The sequence below is a fragment of the Hevea brasiliensis genome, chromosome 1, assembly GCF_030052815.1.
Source record: "Hevea brasiliensis isolate MT/VB/25A 57/8 chromosome 1, ASM3005281v1, whole genome shotgun sequence".
Taxonomy (NCBI): domain Eukaryota; kingdom Viridiplantae; phylum Streptophyta; class Magnoliopsida; order Malpighiales; family Euphorbiaceae; genus Hevea; species Hevea brasiliensis.
Genome location: NC_079493.1, coordinates 4,740,404 through 4,768,205, shown reverse-complemented (window position 1 = coordinate 4,768,205; position 27,802 = coordinate 4,740,404). Strand labels below are relative to the sequence as shown.

The 27,802-nt window shown below is 35.1% G+C and overlaps 1 protein-coding gene across 2 annotated transcripts; it reads left to right on the top strand.

Annotated features, from left to right (window-relative positions):
- Positions 1-9,750: 9,750 nt before the first annotated feature.
- On the top strand, positions 9,751-13,558 carry LOC110644245 (ankyrin repeat-containing protein At5g02620). Of its 2 annotated transcripts, none has more exons than XM_058143311.1 (5): positions 9,751-9,781; positions 10,102-10,210; positions 10,474-11,056; positions 11,151-11,560; positions 12,669-13,558. In XM_058143311.1, the coding sequence occupies exons 3-5, from the start codon at positions 10,720-10,722 to the stop codon at positions 13,545-13,547; spliced, it is 1,626 nt and encodes a 541-aa protein (XP_057999294.1). In that variant the 5' UTR covers positions 9,751-9,781; positions 10,102-10,210; positions 10,474-10,719; the 3' UTR covers positions 13,548-13,558. The 2 variants fall into 2 exon arrangements, with proteins under 2 accessions (XP_057999294.1, XP_057999289.1); XM_058143306.1 differs by having other exon boundaries at positions 9,770-9,974.
- The last annotated feature ends 14,244 nt before the right edge of the window (positions 13,559-27,802 follow it).

Genomic DNA, 27,802 nt, shown 5'->3' with positions numbered 1-27,802 from the left:
TCCGGCCCATAGGTTGGGTCATGACAAATGTGGTATCAGAGCCAGGTTCCAGATTCTTAGGGAAAAATTGTCTAAGTGTTGGGAAGAGTCTACTAGGAGTCACATGCGGAAAAATAGGGTCCACATTCGTCTTGCATTGTCATCTTTGCTTCTAGTTTCTGCTTCATATAATTATGTATAAATATTAGTCAATAGAGCTGTGTAATGAGTAATTTTGAATTTTGTGGGCTAATGCTGCTGAATTTTAGGAAAATGCGTAGAAGCAGGAGAGCTGCCACTGCACCAGAACCAGATGTGCCTGACGAGGTGTCAGTACAGGATGAGGCGCCTGCCATGAGGAGGCGGGATAGGAGGCTTAGAGCTGCTCAAGTAGAAGAGCAGCTGCCAACAGTTTAGGATCAGTCTTTCATGGCACAGGGTCCCATGGACCCCATGGCAGCTACTCTAGCTCTTTTGTAGAGGACCATCGATATGATGGTGCAGTATATGGTCCACCCTCCACAGCAGCAGCAGTCCACCGCACCAAGAGGGGAACCTTACAAACAGATCATCAATTTCAAGAAGTTGGTGCCTGGTACTTATGATGTGTCAGACGATGCATATCGGTTTTTGGATTCCTGCAGACAGGCAGGAACATAATTGCAGTTGAATGATAAAAGACTAATAGAGTGTATATAGCATGTCATGGGGCCTATGCCTAGACAATGGATGAATGACTACGTGTTACCTCGGATGGAGGGTTTATTGTGGGCTCAGTTTGTGGAACTGTTCATCAATCGGTTTATGCCAGAAAGCTTCAGAGATCAGAAGCAATGGGCCTTTGAGGCCTTAAGATAGAATGGCTGGTCTGTAGATGAATATGCTACAGAATTTCTGGAATTGAGCAGATATGCCCCTACAGCAGTAGCTACAGAAATTATGAAGGTGAAAAGATTCTTAAAGGGGCTTGACAGGAGGTATGCGAACCTGGCCATGATGTCTGATCAGTCTTTTGATGTGGTAGTTGATCGAGCCAGACAGATTGAGATTAGCTATGCTGTGGATGACAGTGGAAGAGCAAAGAAAAACAAAGCAGAGGGTTCTACCTGTGTTCCCCAAATGGGTACTCCAGACAGTGGTGGCCAGAGTAATTTCAGAGATGGTTCCTTTAATCAGGGAACGATTGAAAACAACTTTCAGTAGGCAGAAGAGTTATGCAGACCCTAGACGGAGGGATGTGGAGTTTGCAGTGGGCGACTATGTATTCCTGAAGGTTTCTCCGATGAAGGGAGTGATGAGATTTGGGAAGAAGGGCAAGTTGGCACCTCGGTATATTGGACCTTTTGAGGTTACTGATAGAGTTGGAGCAGTTGCCTACCGGTTGGAGCTACCACCCAACCTTTCTCACGTCCCGTATTTCACATCTCCATGCTCAGGAAATACATTCCAGATCCTTCTCATATACTACAGCCAGATGTAATAGAGCTAAAAAAGAATTTGACATTTGAGGAGCAACCTATAGCCATAGTGGACTATCAAGTAAGATAGCTAAGATCAAAACAGATCCCTATGGTTAAGGTTTTATGGAGGAGCCAGTCAGTGGAAGAGTGCACCTGGGAGTCAGAACGGGACATGCGTAGCAAGTACCCTTATCTGTTCAATGTGTAATCCTGTACTTTATTCTGCCTTGTGTAAAAAATTCGAGGACGAATTTTCTGTAAGGGGGAAAGAATGTAACACCCCAAGAATTTTAAATTTTATTATTTTATGAGTATTATTGATATTTTAATTTTATTTAAATTTTAGGAAATTTTTTGAGATTTTTCGGATTTTAAAAATCGGGTTCGATTTTTCGAAAATATAAACTTTGATGATTTTTAAAAATTTATTTAAAGACCACGTGGCAAAACTAAAAATATATTTGGAGTCTACGTATTTTTCTGAGTTTTCTGGAATTTTTTTCGGAATTTTTGGACCTCGTTTTCGGTCCCGACGCAGAGTAAAAATTCAAAATTTTGTATCCTGAATCGGATCGGCCGAATCGAATCGGACCGATCGAATTGGACCAGCCTTTTCTTTTTCTTCCTTCTTCCTCCCGCGCGCGTCTGACCTCCTCCCCTTCTCTCTCTCTTTTCTCTCTCCTCCCTCCTCCCTTTGCGGCGTCGCCACCTCCCCTGCCTCCCCACCTCGTCGGTGCCCCACCTCAGCCCTCCCCCATGGCCGGTCGCTGCCTGGAACGCCGGAAAACGGCTCCAGAAACGATGCGCAGCGCGCGCGACTCCTCGACTTCCCGGCCAAAATCCGGCCGATCCGGCTACCAATCAGACCGGGTCTTGTGTCTAAACTCATCTACTCATCGAGAGCTTTCCATAGACACCAAGAACACAGAAATCCATCGAGCGGTTTGTCCAATTTTTGCCTGGGAAGTTTTAGCCCATTTTGACTTTCGGGCTAGATTTCTCGCAAACCGTGAACCCCACGAGAAAACCGAGAGCACCAGAGCGCTCCACTCATCGAGAGCTTCGCGGCGATATAAATTTCGAATTTTTTCGACACCGTTTTTCGATGGGTCCCACGGAATTTCGCAGTGTTTTTCCGAGCATTTAATGAGCTTAGAAAATTCTGAAAAATTTATGTACTGACCCCCGTGTTGTGGGCTTCGTGTAGGTATCCTCAATTCGCAGAAATTCGATAGTTGTCCGGGTCTATGAATTTCCGGCTAGACAGACCCATTACCGGAAAAGTATCCGAATTAGATCGAGGTTTTGGCTACCCCCCCATTGTCAGATGTCCCGAACGCGTCCTCGAAGTCGGAATCGGCAAAGGTAAACCCGAACCTTGCCTTTTTGTAATTTTCTAGTGCTTAAATAGGATTAAAAATCCACAAAATATTCGTGGTAGCTCAGAAAATTATGATTCTTTTTGCAATAGCCTAGTAATATTGCTAAGGACCGCGGGGCAAAGTTTTAGAATTTTTAGAGCTTGTTTAGGCAGTTTTTGCAAAAATGATCAATTATAAAGACTAAATTAAAATTTTACATATTGTGATGAATGATTGATTTGATGGGCTCAGGAGGGGTTGTGTGATGTGATTGAATGGTGGATATATGAGTTGCGAATATAGAAGTGTGTTTTGAGCTCTTTTGCATGTTGGGTAGGTCCTAAGTATAGGGGAGACTCTGCCGGATTTTCGACACTACTTATGACGTATTTGGTCTTTCTCTTGGTTTGTATTGAGTCTATGTATTAAATAATTGTAATGTAATAGTCAGGTGAGCCGGGACAGCCTTCTTTCTCCTCCCAGCCGCCTCAGTGACCACCGTCAAGTCTGTGAGTAAAATATTAATTTTAATTGTAATTTTACTATTATTATATGTTCAAGCATGCCCATGCATCACTTATATGCATATATCTATGTAGATAAACTTTAGGCACGATTTATGTTGCATTCATAACTGTGAAAGTGCCATGTATGTTGCTGTGATAATTTGGAGCAGTGTGCGTGCGTTGGCGTGCGTGTGATGTGGTGTGGACTATGGATAGCACGGGTAGTCACGGCTTGAGTTCTTCGCTGGGACCCGATCCTTCGGGGGGTAGTCACGGCTTGAGTTCTTCGCTGGGACCCCCGATTTGGTTTATTAAGCGAAAGTCCGGCTTGAGTTCTTCGCTAGCACCAGGTTGGATTTAAGAGAGCTGTATAGGGGATCAGCTCCCATATATTATGATTGATACTACAGGGTGTGTGAGTGCTCCAAATTACCTTTTTGATGTTATGATGTGAAAATGTTGTTGATGTTGCATTTCACTCTACAGGGTACATTAGTTTTAGATAGTTATAGAGATTATGGTTAAAATTGATATTTTACTCTCTGAGTCGAACGCTCACTCCTGTTCAATATTTTTCAGGCTACAGGATGATTTTATTGTGGTTAACCTGCTTTTCTCTCTCGCAGGTTGTTTATCAATATTTGTGTAATTTTAATTACTCATAGAATTTCCGCATGTGATAGAAATATTATTTGAATTGGGTCTGTAAACTAAATTGTTATTTTGGGCCTGTAAACATAATATTCTATGTATGATTGATGGATTGGATGAGGGAGTTGAGCTCCCATTTATTTTTATGATGATGAGTATGTGGAGGGTGAGCTGAGCTCCCCAATTGATGTTATATTTTGTTTATAGGTCGGGTGAGTCAAAAACTCCCCGTTGGAAGGTCTATTTTATGGCCGAACTCTGTCCGGTTATTTTCTTGAAATTGGGCCCAAATGGGCCGTAGAGTTGAGTTAATGAATAGTTAGGCTTACTACGGGCCTCGGGGGCTTTAGGCTGGCCCAGATCCTAGTGCCTGTCTGGCCCATAGGTTGGGTCGTGACAAAATTCTTATTATTTTTATATATCAACTCATATAATAACAAAAGAAATAAAAATATTATTTAATTAGAATAAAATAAATTTGCTTATGGAATAGAAGAAAACAAGTTGCTCGCGAAATGGGTCCAATTTATGTAAAAAATTTAAGCAAAAAATTTCGAATTGGAGTGATCAAGCGTCGGCGAAACGCTTTTTTTTTTTTTTTTTTTTTTTATAAAAAAACTTATTTTTGAGCAAATATTTTCTGCTACAATTAGGAATATATGGAGAAAAAAAAATCTATTTAGGCTTTATTTATTTTGTAAAAATAGTTTTTAAATAATAATTTTTGTATTTTTTAGCATTTGGACACAGAGAAAATAGATTAGTAGACTTTTTTAATTAAAAAAATTAAATTATTTTTCAAAAAAATTATTTTCTCTATTTAAAGGTGAGAGTTATTTTTTAAATTTTAATATTTTTTTTAAAATATAAAAATATTTATATATGTATAATATAAATATATACTATTAATTTAATATTATAATCAAATAAAAAATATTTTATTATAAAATAATTTTTATAAAAAAATATTTTTTACATACAAATTATTTTTTACAAAATAAACAGAGTTTTAAACTCTATTTATTTCAAAAAAAATAACTTACATATAAAAATTATTTTTCTTGAAAAATATTTTAAGTAAAAAATATTTTTCATAAAAATATTTTATATTATTTAATTATAATACTAAATTAATATTATATATTTATTTCACACGTATATAAATATTTTCATATTTTAATAAAATTACCAAATCTAAAAAGTGAAAATCACTTTCTATTTTAAAAAAGAAGTCTTTTTTTTTTTAAATTAACTTAGTTTTATCTTTAATTAAAAAATAGTTTTTCATCAATTTTTCTAAGTGTTTTAAATATTAAAAAATTTAAAAAATATTTTTTTAAAATATTTTCCTTCAAATAAAAGGAACCTTAAAGTTATAAATAAAAATACATTATATTTTAAATTTTTTAATTGATCATTTCTAATTAATGAATATTATTTTTATAAAATAAAATTTTAATTATTTTCAAAAATACACGTTAATGGCAATAAAGTGGTTATATATATATATATATAATTTTCTATTATATGAAAAAAGAAAAAGAAAATGAAGCCTCCTTTATAGACTATGTTCAATTCGTATTAGTGATTAAAATAAGTAATGAAAGTATACTTTTCTTTCCCTTCCATAAACAAATATTAATGTCTCTCTCTAATTATTTGAACATAAAAATTTCAATTTTAATCATTAAATTGTCGATTTACGGAAGCCATAAAGAAAATATTATTAAAAAAATCGAAGGAATCCAAATAATTAATTCACATAATCATATAATCAGCCGCCAACCTCATAATCTACATATATATATATAATAAGTTCTGTTTTATCTTTATTTTTATATTTTTTATATAAAAAATTAATTTATTATATTAAATATTATTTTTTTATCTAAATTTTTTCAAATTTTAACTACTAAAATCTTGTCTCATACGAAAAATAATAGTTATCTAAAATTCTTTTTATTGCATTTTCTGAAAAATTTTAAAATTTTAAATTTATAATTTCAAGTATTAAATAATTTTACTCATCATATTTTATATCTATAAAAATTAATCTTTTTTAATTACATTTTCAATTAGACTAAGAAGTTGTGATTTATTTTTTTTAAATTGTACTAATATATATTTAAATAATTATTCATTAAAAAATTATTAATAAAATTTGAAAAATTATTTTTTAAAATATTTATTATATTTAAAATCTAAAAATTTTAATAACGATATTTCTAAAATCACTAGGATGTGTATGTGTTTTTTTTCTAATTTTTTATTCTTTTATTGATATATGATAATTTATTTTTTAAAAAAATTATTAATAAACTTATTTCAAATATTAAAATATAGTTTTATATATATATATATTTCTATATTTTTTATCAAATATAAAATTATATAGATTACAACTAAAAAAATTTAGTTATCAGAAATAAAATTACAACTAATTAAAAATTTATCACCAATAAAATTTTATAATATAATTTTAAAAATATAAAAAAATATTAAATTATATAATTAAAATAAGATAATAAATAGTCTACGCAAGTGTTAAACCCAGCATTGTCGTGGCTGGGCCTTTTGATGGATGAGAACACGATTCTGAAAGTATTTCGAAATCGCAACATCACAATTGAGACTCGCCCATGACCAGTGACCATTGCCTAGACTCGCTTGTGACCAACAACTGTCACCCAGCCTCAAATTTAGAGATGACAACGAGTACCAGTGTGCTCGCAAAAATTGCTCCATTTAAATTTAAATTTAATTAGTATTTTTTAAATTTAATTTTATCTTAAATTTAATTAAAATTTATCTTTAATTATTTAAATTAATTTTAAATTTAATTATTATTATCCGATAAATATTCGAATTCATTTAATTTTATATATTTTATTCAATAATATGTATAAAAAATAATTTTTACAATTTACACTTTAAAAATTTTATAGATTTGTAAAATATTTCAAATTTATTTTATATAAAATAAAATATATAAAAATTATTATAAAAATATATATTTTATATTTAATTAAATATTTAAATAAATAAAATCGGATAACAAAAACAACATGTAAAATTCATATCCGATTCGAATCCATTATAATATTAAATTTCAAATTTAAATGTGTCACAAACCTAATTATATACTAATCAAACCCGTTTTACTAAGGTTTGATTGAATTGGATACTCATAAATATTTAATCCGTTGTCATTCCTAATCAAATTAGTTAAAGAGAAGAATAATAATTTTGATCACGATATGGTAAATCAAATATACAAAACGAAGCTAAAGGTAACCGAAGTTCAAGATCGTTGATTGTGATTCTTGAGCTGGGGTTTGTGATTTCTAGATTGATGAGATTCTGTTTTGAGCTGGGATTAATAGATATTTGATAGAAAGAGAAGAAAAACCCTAGATTGTTAGATTAGGGTAGATTTTTTTTTTTTTTAAGTTCATATTTGGTGGACTTTTTGAATTTTTTATTTTTTATTTTTAATTGATTATTTAAAAATAAAAATTAATGTTTTATATTTTTATAATAAATTACAAATATTTTTTAATCCATTGAATTAAACCTTATTCTGCTCACATTGAAAAAGGCCTAGAAGTAAAGTATTTTCAGTAAGAATTTTTTTAATTGATCGAATACTTAATTTTATTTAGAAAATATAAAATCTTTTATTATTCTTATCTATCTCTTTGATGAAATAAATATTTTATTATTAAATAATTAAAAATAAATTTTTTATAAAAAAATACATTTATTTTTTATTAAATGAAAATTTTGGATTAATTTAGTTCAAAATTATTTTATTTAAGTTTTATTCCATTAGAATTTTGAGGCCCTTGTTTTTCACTTTAGTCAACTGTGGAGAGAAAGAGAAAGAAAAGGGGTTTTGGAGTTATTATTTAGCAGGAGAGTTGATGTTGATGGTCATTGGGTTCATGCACTTGCCAATCATCTCTTACTAACATTGTTTGAGTGGGGGAAAGAAATAAATTATAAAAAAATTATTATTATTTAATATTTATATTTTAATAAAATTAATTATTTAATTTTTATATTTTTAAAATATATTATTTAATTCATATATTTTAATTTTATTAATTTATTTAATCTTTTGATTAAATTCTTCATTTATCAAAGATTTTATGTCAATTAAAATATAATTTAATTTTTTTATTTTAATAAATTAATTAATTTTTATATTTTTAAAATTAAATTAATTAATTTATATAATTTAATTCCTTTAATTCCCTTTAATCCCTCCTATTATTTGTTTATATCTAAATTATTTTGAGACTCTCACTCTTATTTCTTTATTGTTCACTGTTATTTTCTTTTATTTCTTTTTTTTCACATTTTTTTGGTTTGCACCCATAATTTTTTCTCACTCATTCTCTTTATTTTTCATCTTTTGATAAAAATTAATACAAGCTATACACAAAAAAAAGTTAATTAATTCTTTTACATCTCAAGTAGTAAAGGCAGTAATATAGAAAATTTGTTTTCTAATAGAGAAAATATAAAAGTGAAACTCAAGGAATTGAATGTAAATATTTAAATAATTAAAAAAAATATAAATTCATATTTAAGCTCTATAACGTAGAATTTTTATTTTTATTAAGGAATATCTTTTTCAATGTAGAAATTAATGAATTAGTTTTAATAAAATAAAAGAATTAAATAATAATATTTTTTAAAATATAAAAATTAATTAATTAATTTAACTAAAATAGAGAGAAAATAGTAATTTAACTTGATAGACTTATAGAAAATTTGACAAAAAAATTAAATAATTGAATTAAAGTAAAATATAAAAATTAAATAATGTATTTTTTAAAATATAGAGATCAAATAATTAATTTTATTAAAATATAAAAATTAAATAATAATTTTTTTCAAAATTATAGTTGGATAAAAGCTATTTTTACCCTGAACTTTTTTTTTTTTCTAAACTTCTTTACAAAATTTCCTTTTTTTCCTTTAAAATTAAGGGCTAACTTGTTAATTTAAGGTAATACTTAGGATTAAAGGCAAACTCTATAAAAAAATATGCAGAGCGTCCAATTTCAAAAAAGTGGGCTGCAAATATACTTATTAATTGTTAGGTAAGAAAAAATTGATAAAATAATATAAAATGTTAAATTAAAATTATGAATTTTTTAAACACAAATAGCAATAATACAAAAACATCCATAAAGATGATAGAATTTTTCTATTTGTGAAATATGAAAAATATAGTATTTAATTTATTATAAAAATAATTATTTATGACAAATATAAAAAGATATTAATTTTTCTGAAATAGGAAAAATACTAATTTTTTGTAATTAATAAAAATAATTATAATAGTTTTCATGATATTTTATTAGGACAATTAAGTTAAAAAAATCAAAATTATATTTAAAAGTCATAATATTAGCTATTTTAATTGTGAAAAATATATTTTTAAATTAAAAAATATTTTCTGTTATTATATAATGAAAATTATGTAAGTTAAATGTTATAAAAAATTAAAATTCCTTAGATTAAAGAATGTTATTTATTTAATATGATTTGACGTGCCATTTTAAATAATATTACATTATATTCATAAAAAAATAATTATATATTTTCATTTGTAATTTAGCAGCAAACAATAGTACATATCCTCGTCAAGAAAAATACATAAAAACAAGAAAAGTTGATAAACGGCCAAGAAGTGAGTCACCAAACAAGCCATAAGGTAAAAACAACTACATCATACTCGCTCTCTGGTACGCATTTACGGCCTTGGTTCTGTTATTGCCGTTGCCGTCCATTATCCAACACCACTCCTCTGGTTTTTGCCTCTCTCTCTCTCTCTCTCTCTCTCTGCCTTTTTCTTTCTCTCTCCAAAAACAAGAAAAAGTAAATCATATTAACGTTCTGATAATTATAATAACCATTGCAAAAGTCTAGCTAAGATTGATTCCTATAATACTGTGTATCTGAGGATTTGGTTTCTTTGATTCAAATAAAGTTGTTGCCTACACGTGCGTTTCATGTCTCTTTGGCCTAATGCTTGTTGTTCTTATATAATTGTTATTCCTTCTTTGCAATATTGAATAATCTAACCCACTTAAACGTTTGTGTTTGTTATGTTTCGAAAATGCATTGCAGAGTGTTTCGATTCTGATTGAGTTTTCCCTCTAGAAAGTGGTTCTAAACTATATGGATTCTTTGGCTTTTGATGGAGGAGAGCAAAACAAGCTCTGTCCTTTCAACCCAGGTAAAAAATGGCTGTCTTTTTCTTTATTTTCATTTTCTTTATTCAATCTTCTGTTTTGAGGGGAAATTATGGTTCGTTGTTTTTAAGCCTTTTTTTTTTTAATGATATGGATGAGCTGGTGTAGCCATTGGCATTGATAATGGGAGAGAAGATGTGGGCTTTTTTTTTGGGGGGGATTACCGATTTATATAAGGTTTCACCAGAATTGAAACTCTAGTTTTTTTTTTTTTTTTTTTTTAAAAAAAAAAAAAAAAAAAAAACAGGCTTGTAATTTAGTATGCGAGAAAGTGCAGAGCCAATCATGGGAGGCAGGAATAGGCCGTGAAGAATCTGCAATTGTTGAATTGCAGAAGAAATTCAATATTTTATCATTATCTGGGTCGCTTTAAATCAATAATGATTCTTGATTATACAAGATGCAAATTTTGATCTGGGTTTTTACTGGAAAGAAGAAGAAGGCCTGAGTTACTGACTATTGTTAGAAAGAGGAGGTGATCAGTGGATCCAAAATGGAGCCAACAGCTCCTCTGCATAATCCAGCTCCTCGGAAAAAGATGACCAAGCAATTGACAGGGAAAAAAGATGATACACCAATGCATTCTGCAGCTAGAGCAGGAAATCTGGCTGCTGTAATGGAAATCTTTTCTGATACCTTGGGGGAAGAATTGACGGAATTGTTAGAGAAGCAAAACCAGTCAGGAGAGACTGCCCTTTATGTAGCTGCTGAATATGGTTATGTTGATTTAGTTAGGGAAATGATTAAATATTATGATCTTGCTGGTGCTGGTATCAAAGCAAGAAATGGGTTTGATGCATTCCACATTGCTGCCAAGCAAGGTGATTTAGGTATGTTCCAATAGTACAGCTGTTTGATTTTGTTTTTTTTTTTTTTAATCTTTAAGGAAGATAGGATTAGTTCTGCCTTTCTGTTTTTTTCCAGATATGTTGGCAATTCTAATGGAGGCCCATCCAGAATTGGCTATGACTGTTGATTCATCAAACACTACGGCTTTACATACGGCTGCGACACAAGGGCATATAGAGATAGTGAATTTTTTGTTGAATGCAGGGAGTAGCCTGGCAACCATTGCTAGAAGCAATGGGAAAACTGCCTTGCATTCTGCAGCTAGAAATGGACATTTGGAGGTTATTAGGGCACTTGTGGCGATGGAGCCTGGGATAGTGACAAGGATAGATAAAAAGGGGCAGACAGCACTTCACATGGCAGTGAAGGGGCAAAATGTTGAGGTGGTACAGGAATTGATAAATGCAGAACCTTCATCGGTGAACATAGTTGATACCAAGGGCAACACAGCATTGCATATAGCAACTCGGAAAGGAAGAGTTCAGGTGAATGGATTCTCTCCCCTAATATATAAAAGGTGACTTTATTCTTGTTCCGTAGATCATTTGGTATACTTACCCAAGGAGTTGAATGCCAGTGCTGAAATTTTGGGTTTATATCAAATTGCTCAATTATTTAATTTGATTGCCTTATACTTTGCTTAGCTGCTAAGAACATGTGACTAATAAGAAACTGAAGAGGTAGTATTCAAGGCTAACTGCACTGTAGAAAGATTGGGTTTTGCTTTACCAAGAATTGATAGTGAAACAGTGTTAGTTCAACAAAATTACTTTGACCTCCTCATGATTTGAGAGATCTATGTACTGGCGAAGTTTTGCTCTGTCAGGCTCAGCAATTCACTTGGCTAATTGTTATTTTGGTCAAATCCTCTTAATAGCCTGTTAAATTTTGGCATATTAAGGAACAAATTCCTCAACCGTGTATGTTATTTGTAAGGCTGTATTTTTTCAATGCTATGCATATCGCATAATTGTTGTTTCTTCTAATATAATATGGATAAACGCTTTTCATGTCGGTTGTTGAAATTGCATTGCCTGTTGACTTCTATACAAGAGCCTGACATATCTGACAACTTGCTGCAATTAATTGAACTTAGTGGAAACTATAATATAGTGAAAATGGTTATAAAGTCAAAATTGGAAGTTTGTGGGGTTGAGATTCTGATTATTTAAACCTCAAGCTGTGGAATGAGAACTTGAAAATTGCGATCCTGATGTCAGCTTGCAGAGTTTGCTGATTTAAATATATACTGTTAGCTCTTCTAGATTGTTCCTTAATTTGGAAGGATTTAGTTTTGGAAACCTGTGCTGTTGTCCTGAAGGTGCTTACTAAAGCACTAAAAAACGTATCTTAATTGTTACAAAGTTTAGTATATGAAAATTGCTCTTCTGGTGTTGCAACGGAGACTTTAAAAAAAGATATACAAGTGGCTACTGAAAGTTTTGAACCTATGCCAAAGTACTCCATGATCTGTGGTCAAACAAATAAGGTAAGCTAGTGTCCTGTGTATATGTAATAGCCGAAATCCGAATACCATTTATGCCTGAAAAAATGAAATGGATTAATAGACATGGTAGTGTTTTGTTTGTGCAGATTGTGCACTTGCTACTCAAGCACAACGAAACAGACATAAAAGCTGTCAATAAGACTGGTGAAACTGCATTTGATACTGCTGAGAAAACTGGACACCCAGATATTGCAGAAATTTTGCAGGAACATGGGGTTCAGAGTGCCAAATTTATTAAGCCACAAGCAACAAATCCTGCAAGAGAATTGAAACAAACTGTGAGTGACATAAGACATGAAGTTCACAACCAGTTGGAACACACCCGTCAAACTCGCAGGCGAGTGCAAGGCATTGCTAAACGCGTTAACAAAATGCATGCAGAAGGTCTTAACAATGCCATCAACTCGACAACTGTTGTAGCCGTCCTCATTGCCACAGTAGCCTTTGCTGCAATCTTCACTGTCCCTGGCCAATATGTCGATGATGTGAATGATATTCCCCCAGGACAATCTCTTGGGGAAGCAAATATTGCTCCAAAAGCTCCATTTATAATATTCTTCATCTTCGATTCTATTGCTCTCTTCATTTCTCTAGCTGTTGTGGTGGTGCAAACATCAGTTGTTGCAATAGAAAGCAAGGCAAAGAAGCAGATGATGGCGATTATTAACAAGTTGATGTGGATAGCTTGTGCACTTATATCAGTAGCATTCTTGGCTCTGTCATTTATTGTGGTGGGAAAACATGAGAAATGGTTGGCAATTAGTGTTACAATCGTAGGAGCAAGTATAATGGTTACAACTCTGGGAACAATGTGTTACTGGGTAATAAAGCATCGGATTGAAGCCTCAAATATGAGGAGCATACGAAGATCATCATTCGGAAGCAGGTCTCGTTCACTTTCAATGTCAATGATGTCAGATACAGATATCTTAAACAATGAATATAAGAAAATGTATGCAATTTAATACTTCCCATATGTGATCTTCATTTTGCATACTGCATCTTTCATTTTTTTTAATCTTTTTATAAAGTTGACTTCTAAATCTATCGGCTTTCAGAGTGGTTAGGCTTGTCCTTCTAAATCTTTCTCTTTAGTTCGATTTAATTTAATTTGTTAAAAATTTTAATTTATTCAATTTTTTAATTTTTTTTAATTTTTTTTAATTTTTTTAACCCAACCAATCAATGCTCACACCTGCCGGTAGTAAGTAGAGTGATGTCAAAATTGTAATGACTTTTGTCCCCAAAGGTCCATTTAGCCAATTCACTACATTGTAATGGGTTACTTATCAAATGAGTGGGATTTTACCTTTCCAAGTTTCATGTCAAATTAATTAAAAAAAAAAAAAAAAAACCTATCTTTTGTCCACCTATGTCTACATGCAAAGGATGTAAAATTTTCTCTTGTGGGATCCATGTTAGATACGGCCATGATATGGTCTTCTAGAGGAGTAATTATACAGAATATTCGTTATTCCATTTAAAATATCTTAGTTAAAATGGTAAATTAATAGAGAGTAAGTATATATACATAATTGGACTCTATAAAATTATAACTATCAAGTAATTTTTATTTTTTTAAAATTTAATATTTAAATTTATATATGTATTAAATTTTTATTGGCTTATTATTTTATGTAATATGGCTATATTGAATAATAACTTTATAATATAATTTCTCCCTGTAGAGGATCTTAGGGGTCATTCGAGCCCACTAAACGGTGCTCTGGGCTCCAAATATTCTTGTTTGGTACATATAATTAATTGATCAAGGCGAGCATGGTGGGTGGCGGCGTTGGTGCTTATGAGGTTGCTCTTATTTCCCTAGGAGTTTAGGGGAGGGATTGGTTTGGTTTGATTTGATCAGAACGGATGTGGGTCGATTTGATTAAATATGAGTTTAGATTAATTTGCTTAGATGGATTAGACTTGCTGTTGGTCTTGTATTTGGGGATAATAATTGATAGGGTTTTTGCAAGTATTCGGTCTGATTGCATCCTATTAGCACAGGTTTGAGTTTGAAAAATGATGCTTGTAACGATTTAGATTAGGTTCGGTTTTATATGTTAGATATCCGTTTTTTAATTTGTTTATATAAATACTTAATTAAATATAAAATATATATTTTTTCATAATAATATTTATAAATTTTTACATATTTTATTTTAAATAAAATAGAATTTAAATATTTTATAGAATTATTAAGTTTTTAGAACAAAAATTATGAATAAAAAAATATTTTTTTATGTAGATTATTAATTAAAATATATAAAATTAAATGGATTTGAATATTTTTCGGATAATAATAATTGGGTTTGAGACGAATTTGGATAGTTAAAAATGAATTTTAATTGGGTTTAAAATGGATTCAAATTTTGAAAATATTAATCAAATTAAAATTCAAATAGAGTAATTTTTACAGATACCATACTTATTTGTAACAACCTAAAAATTTTTAAATTATAAATAAAATAAAAAGGAAATATTATGTCATTAATATCATAGGATTTATTTGAACTGATTTTAAAATAAAGAAAGATAATAATAATAATAAATAAAGTAATAATAATTAAATTAATTAAAGTTAATTTAGTAAATGAGAATAAAATAATTAAATTTTCTTAGACTGTATTTATTTTTATCATTTCTAGAATTTTATTAAACTTTAACATAATAAAATAATTTTGGACCTAATTGTAAACCCCTAAAAAGTTGAGGGACTAATAGTGTAATTAGAAGTAAAAAAAAAAACACAGAAAAAAAAAACGCAGCAGCCCACTCTCCCCTCTCTCCCATGTCACCCTCTCCCCCTCACATTCTCCCTCTCGCTTTCGACCAGCACCAGCGCCGGTGAGCACCGGTGGCACTCCCCCGCCTCAGGACGACGTCAGGTGGCAGCAGCCACGGCAGTAGGCGGCAGGGAGGAAGACAAAGATAGAGAAGAAAGGGAAGGAAAAAGAAGAGAGGGAGAGAAGGAGAAGTTGGGCTATTTTCGGGGCGATTCTGACCACCAACGCCGGCGATCCAAGGTGCCACCAGCTCCCCACGAACCCAGCTCCATTTTCTGACCAGCCATGCCCGAAATGGTGGAGTTTCAGCGCAAGAAATGAAGAGAGAGAAAGAGGAGAGAGAAAGTGATAGCAGTGGCTTTCCGGCCACTTTTTCGGCGATCTGACCGTCGGATCGGAAATCCGAGGCCACCGATGGACTCAGGACGACGAGATCTTCGAGATAGGACCGGTCTCGCTTCGATCAGATACCGTTTGAAAAAGACGATAATCGGATGGTCCAAATCACTTTGTGAGATTTTTGAACTTTTTCGATTCTCAAAATTTAAAAATAATTTTATGATAATTATTAACACAATTTGGACTTAATTTAGGTACAATTGGATCGAGAATAGCTCACTGGCGTCGGGACCACATTTTCAGCCAGATCCGACTGTCTGACGGCACGTCTCAGAACATGGTCAATATTATAGTCAATCATAGCATTTTCAGACGTTCTAGACGTATTCCAAGTGTCAGAATTGACATAGGTAAACCAGAACTCCAAGTTGCTCATTTTTTGCTAATACCGATTTAGAATAAAATTTATAAAATATTCGTGAATGATCAGAAAATTTTAATTCCTTTTGCAATAGTATTATAATATTATTAAGGACCGCGGGGCAAAATTTTAAAATTTTTAGAGCTCGTTTGGGTAGTTTTTGCAAATGGGCTAGTTATAGGAGCTAAATTATAATTTTTCAAATTGTGGTTGTTGACTGTTTGGGTGGGCCCAAGAGGGGCCTTGTGATGTGATTGTGTGATTGGCGAATATAAAAGTGTATTTTGAAGTCTTTTTGCAGGTTGGGTAGGTTCTAGATATGGGAGAAACTCTGCTAGATTTTCGGCATGAATTAGGTTGTCTGTTGTCTCTTTAGAGTTTTATTTTAACTTAGTACTAATAAATTTATAATATAATTATTAGGTGATCGAGATCAGCTATTCTCCTCCATCCAGTAGCCACAATAGTCCTCGGTGTACTGTGAGTAAAATATTAATTTTAATTATAATTTCGATATTATTATATGTTCAAGCATGCCCATGCATCACTTATATGTATATATTTATGTAGTTAAACTCTAGGCACGTTTTATGTTGCATTCACAACTGTTAAAGTGCCATGGATGTTGTTTGTGGTAATTTAGAGCAGTGTGCGTGCATTGGCGTGCATGTGGTATGGTGTTGGATATAGACAGGACGGGTAGACACAGCTTGAGATCTTCGCTGGGACCCGGTCCTTCGGGGTAGACACGGCTTGAGTTCTTTATTGGGACCCCGTATTTGATTTATTAAGCGAAAGTCCGGCTTGAAATCTTCGCTGGCAGAGGTTGGATTAAGAGAGCTGTATAGGGGATCAGCTCCATATATGTATTGTTTGACACTCTCGGGTGTGTGAGTGCTCCAAATTGCCTTTTTGATGTGATTTGTATGAAATTTATGACGATGTTGCATTTCACTCTACAGGATGCATTAGCTTTAGATAGCTATAGAGATTATGGTTGAAATTGATATTTTACTTTCTGAATCGAACGCTCACTCTTGTTCACCATATTTTTCCAGGCTACAGGAGAAGACATTTTTCAAAATAACTTGTTCCTTTCCTCGCAGGTTATGAAAATAAAAATTATTTAACTGTATTATTATTATTATCTAAATTTATAATTTAAAACTCCGCATGTACTAGTAGTAGCATTAATCCTGTCAGGAACTACATGAATTTAAGTTTTTATATTAATAAATGAAAAATTTTTATGAGTTTTAAACAGTTTGTAAATGATGTAACAGGGTTGAGCTGAGCTCCCCTAATTTTAGTTTTTGATAATTACTAGGCTAAGTTGGCCAGAAATAAAATTATAACAGTTTAATTTAAATTATTTTATATGTATATTGGGCCTAAATTGTTGGTTTAGTCATGGGTTGATGAATAGTTAGGCTTACTACGGGACTCGGGGGCATTAAGCTAGCCCAGGTCCTAGTGCCGATCCGGCCCATAGGTTGGGTCATGACATTATTGTCATTCGTACTTGTATTGAGTCCTTTGCATTTCTTAGTCATTTGTGCAGATCCAAGGTGTACTCTTTACCCTTTTTAAACTTTAAATGCAAGTTAGTTGTAACACCCCTAATTTTTAAATTTATTATTTTATGGGTAATTATTTATATTTTGTTTTATTTAAATTTTAAAAAATTATTTGAAATTTTTTAGATTTTAGAAATCTAGTTCGATTTTCCAAAAATATAAAACTTTGATGATTTTTAAAAATTAATTTAAAGACCACGTGAAAAAACTAAAAATATATTTGGACTCTACGAATTTTTCTGAGTTTTCTAGAATTTTTTCGAAATTTTTGGGCCTCGTTTTCGGTCCCAAGGCAAAGTAAAAATTCAAAATTTTGTATCATGAATCGGACCGGACCGAATCGGACCGGTTAAATTGGACCGGCTATTTCCTTTTCTTCTTCCCTTCGCCCACGCACCCGACACTCCCTCTCTCTCTCTCTCTCTCTTTTTCTCTCTCCTCTCTCCTCCTCTCGCCGCCCCAGCCTTCCCAGCTCGCCGGTGCGCCACCCTAGCCTGTCCCCCTTGCCTGCCGTTGCCTGAGGCGCCTGGAAAACGTGCCTGAAGATGCGGGAAAATGCGCCTGAAGATGCCCCAACGCACAAAGCGCCGATTCGACTTCTCGAGCCGATTCCAGCCGATCCGGCTGCCAATTAGATCGAGTCTTGTGCCAAACCTCATCTACACCTCGAGAGATTTCCATAGACACCAAGAACACCAAAATCCATTAAGTGGTTTGCCCAATTTTTGTCCAGAAAGTTTTAGCTCATTTTGACTTTTGGGCTAAATTTCTCGCAAACCGTGAGCCCCACTAGAAAACTGAGAGTACCGAAGTGCTCCACTCGTCGAGAGCTTCGCGGCAATACTAATTTCAAAATTTTTCGATACCGTTTTTTGGTGGTCCCGCAAAACTTCGTAGTGTTTTTTTTAGCACTAAATGAGCTTAGAAAATTCCGTAAAAATTATATACTAACCCTCGTGTTGTGGGCTTCGTGTAGGTACTTTCAATTCGTGGAAATTCAACGGTTACCCAGGTTTATAAATTTCGAGCCGGGCAGACAGGCTACCGAAAAAGTCTTGGAATTGAGTCGAGATTTTGGTTACCCCATCTTTTTCAGAAGTCCCGAGCGCGTTCCCGGGGCCGAAATTAGCATAGGTAAACCTGAACCTTATTTTTTCTTAATTATTTAGTACTTGAATTGGATTAAAAATCCATAAAATATTCGTGGTAGCTTTGAAAATTATAATTCCTTTTGCATTAGCTTAGTAATATTGCTAAGGACTGCGGGGCAAAGGTTTAGAATTTTTAGAGCTCATTTGAGTAGTTTTTACAAAAGGGTTAATTATAAGGACTAAACTATAATTTTTCATATTATGATTGTTGACTATTTGGATGGGCCCAGGAGGGGCTGTGTGATGTGATTGAGTTGTGGGTGTGTGGTTTGTGGAAATAGAAGTGCGTTTTAAGCCCTTTTGCAGGTTAGTAGGTCTAAGTATAGGGAAAACTCTACCGGATTTTCAACACGATTTAGGACGTCTTTGGCTTTTTCTTAGTTTGTATTAAGTCAAATGTATTAAATAATTATAATAAAATTTTCAGGTGAGCTGGAACAACATTCTTTCTCCGCCCAGCCGCCACAGTGACTTCAGTTAAGTCTGTGAGTAAAATATTAATTTTAATTGTAATTTCGATATTATTATATGTTCAAGCATACCCATTCATCACTTATAAATATGTATCTATGTAGTTAAACACTAGGCACGTTTTATATTACATTCATAATTGTTGAAGTGCCATGGATGTTGTTTGGGGTAATTTGGAGCAATGTGTATGTGTGGCATGCGTGTGGTATGGTATTGGATATGGACAGGAAGGGTAGACACGGCTTGAGAGACACTCACTGGGACCCAGTCCTTCGGGATAGACATGGCTTGAGAGACACTTGCTGGAACCCCACAGTTGGTTTATTAAGCGAAAGTCTGGCTTGAGAGACACTCACTGGCAAAGGTTGGATTAAGAGGGATGTATAGGGGATCAGCTTTCATATATGTATTGCTTGATGGTGTTGGGTGTGTGAGTGCTCCAAATTGCCTTTTTGCTGTTATGATATGAAAATTATGATGATGTTGCATTTCACTCCACAGGGTGCATTAGCTTTAGATAGCTATAGAGATTATGGTTAAAATTGATATTTTACTCTCTGAGTCGAACGCTCACTCCTGTTCATCTATTTTTCCAGGCTATAGGAAGATTATTTATTGTGGCTAAGCTGCTCTTCTTCTTCGCAGGTCTATTAATAGTATTTAATGTATTTTGTACAACTGAGTTAAATTTTAGTCTCCGCATGTGTTAGAAGAACTTATTATTATTTTGGGCCTGTATTATAAAAGTTATGTTGGACCTGTAAAATTATTAACTGTATGCATGATGGGATTGGATGAGGGAGCTGAGCTCCAATTTAAGTTATGACATTTTGATTATGTGGAGGGTGAGCTGAGCTCTCTAATTTATTATATATTGTGTTTACAGATTGGGCGAGTCAAAAACTCCTTGTTAAATGGTTTATTTTATGTCCGGACTCTGTTCGGTTGAATTCTTGAAATTAAGCCTAAATGGGCCTTAGAGTTGGGTTGAGGAATAGTTAGGCTTACTACAGGCGTTGGGGGCTTTAGGCTAGCCCAGGTCCTGGTGCCGGTCCGACCCATAGGTTGGGTCGTGACAAATGTGGTATTAGAGCTTAGACTCCAGATTCATAGGGAATATATGTCTAAAGTGTTGGGAAGAGTCTAATAGGAGTCACATGCAAAGAATAGGGTCCACATTCATCTTGCATTGTCATCTTTGCTTCTAGTTTCTGCTTTACATAATTTTGTATAAATATAAGTCTATAGAGCTGTGTAACATGCCGTTTTGAAATTTTATGGGCTAATGCTGCTGAATTTCAGGAAAATGCATAGAAGCAAAAGAGCTGCCATTGCACTAGAACCGGATGTGCCTGACGAGGTGTCGGCACAGGATGAGGCGCCTGCCCCGAGGAGGCGGGGTAAGAGGCCTAGAGCTGCTCAAGTAGAAGAGCAGCTGCCACCAGTTTAGGATCAGTCTTTTATGGCTCATGGTCCCATGGACCCAATGGCAGCTACCTTAGCCGGATTGCAGAGAACTATTGATATGATGGCACAGTATATAGTCCACCCTCCCCAACAGCAGCAGCCCACTGCACCAAGAGGGGAACCTTACAAACAAATAATTAATTTTAAGAAGTTGGTGCCTGGTACTTATGACGTGTCAGATGATGCCTATCGATTTTTGGATTCCTGTAAACAGGCAGGAATAGAGTTGCAGTTGACTGATAGAAGGCTTATAGAGTGTGTGCAGCATGTATTGGGGCCAGTGCCAAGACAGTGGATGACAGACTACGTACTACCTCGTATTGAGGGATTAGCTTGAACCCAATTTGTGAAACTGTTTATCAATAGGTTTATGCCAGAAAGTTTCAAAGATAAAAAGCAATGGGCCTTTGAGGCCTTAAGGCAAAATGGCAGATCTATAGATGAATATTCTACAAAATTTCTGAAACTGAGCAGGTATGCCCCTACAGCAGTGGCTACAAAAAGTATAAAGGTAAAAAAGTTCCTAAAGGGGCTGGACAGGAGGTATGCAAACCTGGCCATGATGTCTGATCAGTCTTTTGATGTAGTAGTTGATCGAACCCGACAAATTGAGATTAGCTATACAGGAGATGATAGTGGAAGAGCAAAGAAGAATAGAGCAGAAGGTTCTTCAGATGTTCCCTAAATGGGTACCACGGATAGTGGTGGCCAAAGTCACTACAGAGGAAGAGGTAGAAGCAACAAGAAGAGTAGTTTTAAACACAAATCTCGAGGATTCAGACCAGGGTATGGATCCAGTAGTGGTTACAGTTCGGGTTATAGCAGTTCTGGGTCTGGTTCAGGATTCTCCTTTGCACCTTGTATATAGTGTGGAAGAGGACATTCAGGACCTTGTATGATGGGTTCAAGAGTATGTTTCCGGTATGGCCAACAGGGTCACTTTGCTAGAGAATGTCCAGTGTTCAGTGAGCCACAGATGGGGTCACAGGGTTCTATTGCAAATGTTCCTCATTAGTTATATCCTGGTGCTTCCAGCATGGCAGGTAGCCAGTTCAGTGGCCAACAGGGCCAAGGACAAGGAGGATGTGGATTTGGAGGCAGGTCAGGAGGTAGAAGTCAATATCAAGTTCTGCAACGTAGGGTAGGGGTCAAGCTCAGGTTTTCACCCTGATCCACCAGGATGCTCAAGCTTCTAATGCAGTTGTGGCAGGTATTCTTCTAGTTTGTTCCTATGAGACTCATGTTTTGATAGATCCGGGAGCTACGCACTCATTTATCTCCTCAGTTTTTGCCATGAGATTGGGTAGGAACCCTACAACTTTAGAATGCCCTTTGTCTGTAGCTACCCCGCTTAGTAACAACATAGATGTGGATATAATTTTTTCGGGTAGCCCAGTAGTAGTGGATGGAAGGATCCTCCCAGCAGACTTGGTTCCTCTACCAGTAATGGATTTCGATGTAATTTCGGGAATAGATTAGTTGGCAACTCATTATGTCACTTTAGACTGCAGGAACAAAAAGGTTTATTTCCACATACCTGGTGTAGAAGAGTTTAGCTTTGATGGTGACAGGAGCGTGGCTCCATATAATTTGGTGTCAGCAATTAGTGTTAAAAAAATGTTGAGGTGTGGATATCAAGGGTATTTAGCATTAGTGATAGATACATCTGTAGAATGTGTCAACATGGAAAATGTTCCTATTGTCAGAGAATTCATGGATGTCTTCCCTGAGGAGCTTCTAGGGTTGCCACCAGGAAGGGAAATAGAGTTCTGCATTGATGTTGTGCCAAGTACAAACCCCATATCAATGCCTCCTTACAGGATGGCACCAGCAGAATTAAAAGAGTTAAAGGAGCAACTACAGGAGCTTTTGGACAAGGGTTTCATACGTCCGAGCACTTCACTCTGGGGTGCTCCTGTTCTATTTGTGAGAAAGAAAGATGGATCATTGAGGTTGTGTATTGACTATAGACAGCTGAACAAGGTGACTGTGAAAAATAAGTATCCACTTCCTCGGATCGATGATCTATTTGATCAGCTCCAAGGGGCTAGATTCTTTTCCAAGATAGACCTATGATCAGGCTATCATCAGTTAAGAATCAGGAATAAGGATGTATCTAAAATAGCATTCAGGACAAGATATGGTCATTATGAGTTCTCGGTGATGTCTTTTGGACTCACTAGCAGTCTTCATGGACTTGATGAACAGGGTGTTCAGGCCATTCCTAGACCGTTTTGTCATCGTATTCATAGATAATATTTTGGTATACTCTCGGACAGAGGAAGAACACGTGTGGCATTTGAGGATGGTGTTGCAGACTTTGAGGGAGGACCAGCTATATGCCAAATTGTCAAAATGTGAATTTTGACTAGAAAACATCTCATTCTTGGGACACGTGGTTTCTAGTGAAGGCATTCAACTGGATCCCAAGAAAATTAAGGCTGTAACTGATTGGCTTAGACCTACAACAGTCACTAAGATGCGAAGTTTTCTGGGCCTAACTGGCTACTATAGGCGTTTTGTGCAGAATTTTTCCAGGATAGTAGCTCCTCTAACTAAGTTGACTTGGAAGAATATTCCATTCATTTGGACAGATGATTGTGAGGAGAGTTTTCAAAAGCTTAAGGAGTGTCTAACCACCTCCCCTGTGTTGACATTACCGATGAGTGGTGAAGGATATACCATGTACTGTGATGCCTCCAGAGTTGGCGTAGGGTGTATTTTGATGCAGAATGGAAAAGTAGTGGCTTATGCTTCAAGGTAATTAAAGAGGTATGAGCAGAACTACCCCACTCATGATTTGAAAATGGCGGCTGTAGTCTTTACACTAAAGATCTGAAGACACTACTTGTATGGTGAAGTGTGCAAGATATACACCGACCACAAGAGTTTGAAATACATCTTCCAACAGAGGGATTTAAATTTGAGACAGAAGAGATGGATGGAGCTTCTGAAGGACTATGATTGTACCATCTAGTACTACCCTGGGAAGGCTAATGTAGTAACAGATGCTTTGAGAAGAAAATCTTCTGACAGCTTAGCGCACATATCAACGGAGAAGAGACCGTTGATTCAGGAAGTACATGATTTGATGAATCAAGGTCTGATTTTAGATCATTCTGATGAGGGGGTATTGTTGGCCCATTTTTCAGTGAGACCAGACCTGCGAGATAGAGTCAGAGTTTCCCAGCACAAAGACCAGCAATTGATGAAGATCATAGAAAGAGTACAGCAGGGTGAAGGTGATGAGTTTGGATTTATCAATAATGGCGCCCTTATGCAAGGTTTCAGGATATGTGTGCCGGACGTGGACAATCTCAGAAATGAAATCATGTGAGAGGCACACGATACACTATACAACGTCCGCCCAGGCTCCACTAAGATGTACCATGATGTGAAAGATAGCTATTAGTGGAATGGCATGAAGAGAGACATAGCAAACTTTATGTCCGAGTGCTTGACTTGTCAGAAGGTGAAGTTTGAACACCAGAGCCAGTCAGGGAAGCTGCAAGAGCTCCCTATCTCATAATGAAAGTGGAAAATGATTACTATAGATTTTGTGACTGGGTTACCTCGTACCACGCGGGGATATGATTCGATATGGGTAATTGTAGACCATTTAACTAAATCATCTCATTTCTTGCCTATGAAGACCACATATTCTATTGCACAGTACGCTCAGCTCCATATTCGAGAAATAGTCAGATTGCATGGAGTTCCTGCTTCCATAATATCTGACAGAGGGTCCCAGTTTACTTCTCGGTTTTGGAGGAAGTTACAGGAGGCACTTGTCACACAGTGAACTTTAATACTGCTTTCCACCCTCAGACAGACGGGCAGTCTGAAAGAACAATCCAAACACTAGAAGACATGCTTCGCATGTGTGTTTTGGATTTTGGAGGTCAATGGGATGATTAGCTACCTTTGGTGGAGTTTGCCTACAACAACAGTTATCATTCCAGCATAGGGATGGCACCCTATGAGGCACTATATGGCAGAAAGTGTAAGTCTCCTCTTTGTTGGATAGAAATGGGAGAAGCGAAGGTGCATGATATAAACCTAGTGCAGTACACTTCAGAGATAATTCCTTTAATCAGGGAATGATTGAAAACAGCTTTCAATAGGCAGAAGAGTTATGCAGATCCCAGACGGAGGGATGTAGAGTTTGCAGTAGGCGATTACATATTCCTGAAGGTTTCTCCGATGAAGGGAGTCATGAGATTTGGAAAGAAGGGCAAGTTGGCACCTCGGTATATTAGACCTTTTGAGATTACTGATAGAGTTAGACCAGTTGCCTACCGGTTAGAGTTACCACCCAACCTTTCTCATGTTCATCCTGTATTTCACATCTCTATGCTCAGAAAATACATACCTGATCCTTCTCATGTGCTACAGCCGGATATAGTAAAGCTGAAGGAAGACTTGACGTTTGAGGAGCAACCTATAGCCATAGTGGACTACCAAGTGAGGCAACTAAGATCAAAACAGATCCCTATGGTTAAGGTTTTGTGGAGAAGTTAGTTAGTGGAAGAGTACACCTGGGAGTCAGAACAGAACATGCGTAGCAAGTACCCTTATTTATTTAATGTCTAATTTTGATCTTTTATTCTGCCTTGTGCAAAATTCGAAAACGAATTTTCTGTAAGGGGGGAAGAATGTAACACCCCTAATTTTTAAATTTATTATTTTATAAGTAATTATTTATATTTTGTTTTATTTATATTTTAGGAAATTATTTGAAATTTTTCAAATTTTAGAAATCAGGATTGATTTTTCGAAAATATAAAATTTTAATGATTTTTAAAAATTAATTTAAAGACCACGTGGTAAAACTAAAAATATATTTGGATTCTACGAATTTTTCTGAGTTTTTTAGAATTTTTTTGAAATTTTTGGGCCTCTTTTTTGGTCCCAAGACAGAGTAAAAATTCAAAATTTTATATTCTGAATCGGACCAGCTGAATCAAACTAGACCGGATCGAACCGATCGAATCGAACCGGCCATTTCCTTTTCTTCTTCCCTTCGCGCACGCACCCGACACTCCTTCTCTCTCTCTCTCGCTCTCTCATTTTCTCTCTCCTCTCTCCTCCCCTCGACCTTCCCTACCAAAGACACCGCCTTGACTTGTCCCCTCGACTGGCCGCTAAGGCCAGGAAAATGCTCCTGAAGATGCCTCAACACGCAGCGTGCTGATTCAGCTTCTCGGGCCTATTCCGGCTACTAATCGGACCGAGTCTTGTGCCAAACCTCATTTACACCTCGAGAGCTTTCCATAGACACCAAGAACACCAAAATCTATTGAGTAGTTTGCTCATTTTTTGTCCGGGAAGTTTTAGCCCATTTCGACTTTTGGGTTAAATTTCTCGCAAACCGTGAACCCCACGAGATAACCGAGAGTACTGGAGTGCTCCATTCATCGAGAGCTTCGCGGCAATACCAATTTCAAAATTTTTTGACACCGTTTTTCGGTGGGTTTCTCAAAACTTTGTAGTATTTTTTCGAGTACTAAATGAGTTTAGAAAATTCCGTAAAAATTATATACTAACCCTCGTGTTGTGGGCTTCGTGGAGGTACCTTCAATTCGCGGAAATTCAACAGTTGCCTAAGTCTGTAAATTTCAAGCCGAGCAGACAGTCTACCGAAAAAGTCTTGGAATTGGGTCGAGATTTTAGCTACCCCACCATTGTCAAACGTCCCGAGCGCATTCCTAGGGTCAGAATCGACATAAGTAAACCCGAACCTTACTTTTTCTTAATTATTTAGTGCTTGAATTGGATTAAAAATCCATAGAATATTCGTGGTAGCTTAGAAAATTATAATTCCTTTTGCATTGGCTTAGTAATATTGCTAAGGACCGCGGGGCAAAGTTTTAAAAATTTTAGAGCTCATTTGGGTAGTTTTTGCAGAAGGGTTAATTATAAGGACTAAACTGTAATTTTTCATATTATGATTGTTGACTGTTTGGATGGGCCCAAGAGGGGCTGTGTGATGTGATTGAGTTGTGGGTGTGTGGTTTGCGGATATTGAAGTGCTTTTTAAGCCCTTTTGCAGATTGGGTAGGTCCTAGGTATAGGGGAGACTCTGTCGAATTTTCAGCACGACTTAGGACATCTTTAGTCTTTTCTTAGTTTGTATTGAGTCAAATATATTAAATAATTATAATAAAATTATTAGGTGAGCTGGAACAGTCTTCCTCTTCCGCTTAGCTGCCACAGTGACTTCGGTTAAGTCTGTGAGTAAAATATTAATTTTAATTGTAATTTCGATATTATTATATGTTCAAGCATGCCCATGCATCACTTATAAATATATATCTATGTAGTTAAATACTAGACATGTTTTATATTGCATTCACAATTATTGAAGTGCCATGGATGTTGTTTGGGGTAATTTGGACCAGTGTGTGTGTGTGTGGTGTGCATGTGGTATGGTATTGGATATGGACAGGACCGGTAGAAACGGCTTGAGAGACACTCGCTGGGACCCGGTCCTTCGGGATAGACATAGCTGGAGAGACACTCACTGGGACCCCGCATTTGGTTTATTAAGCGAAAGTCCGGCTTGAGAGACACTCGCTGGCAGAGGTAGGATTAAGAGGGCTGTATAGGGGATCAGCTCCCATATATGTATTGCTTGACAGTGTTGGGTGTGTGAGTGCTCCAAATTGCCTTTTTGCTGTTATGATATGAAAATTATGACGATGTTGCATTTCACTCCACAGGGTGCATTAGCTTTAGATAGCTATGGAGATTATGGTTAAAATTGATATTTTACTCTCTGAGTCGAACACTCACTCCTGTTCATCTATTTTTTCATGCTACAGGAGGATTATTTGTTGTGGTAACCTGCTCTTCTTCTTCGCAGGTCCATTAATAGTATTTAATATATTTTGTACAATTGAGTTAAATTTTAGACTCCGCATGTGTTAGAAGCACTTATTATTATTTTGGGCCTGTATTATAAAAGTTATGTTGGACCTGTAAAATTATTAACTGTATGCATGA

Coding starts and splice junctions, on each gene's coding strand:
- LOC110644245 (XM_058143311.1), top strand. CDS start 10,720: ATGGAGCCAACAGCTCCTCTGCATAATCCAGCTCCTCGGAAAAAGATG. Junction 11,057..11,150: donor TGCCAAGCAAGGTGATTTAG/GTATGTTCCAAT, acceptor GTTTTTTTCCAG/ATATGTTGGCAATTCTAATG. Junction 11,561..12,668: donor CTCGGAAAGGAAGAGTTCAG/GTGAATGGATTC, acceptor TTGTTTGTGCAG/ATTGTGCACTTGCTACTCAA.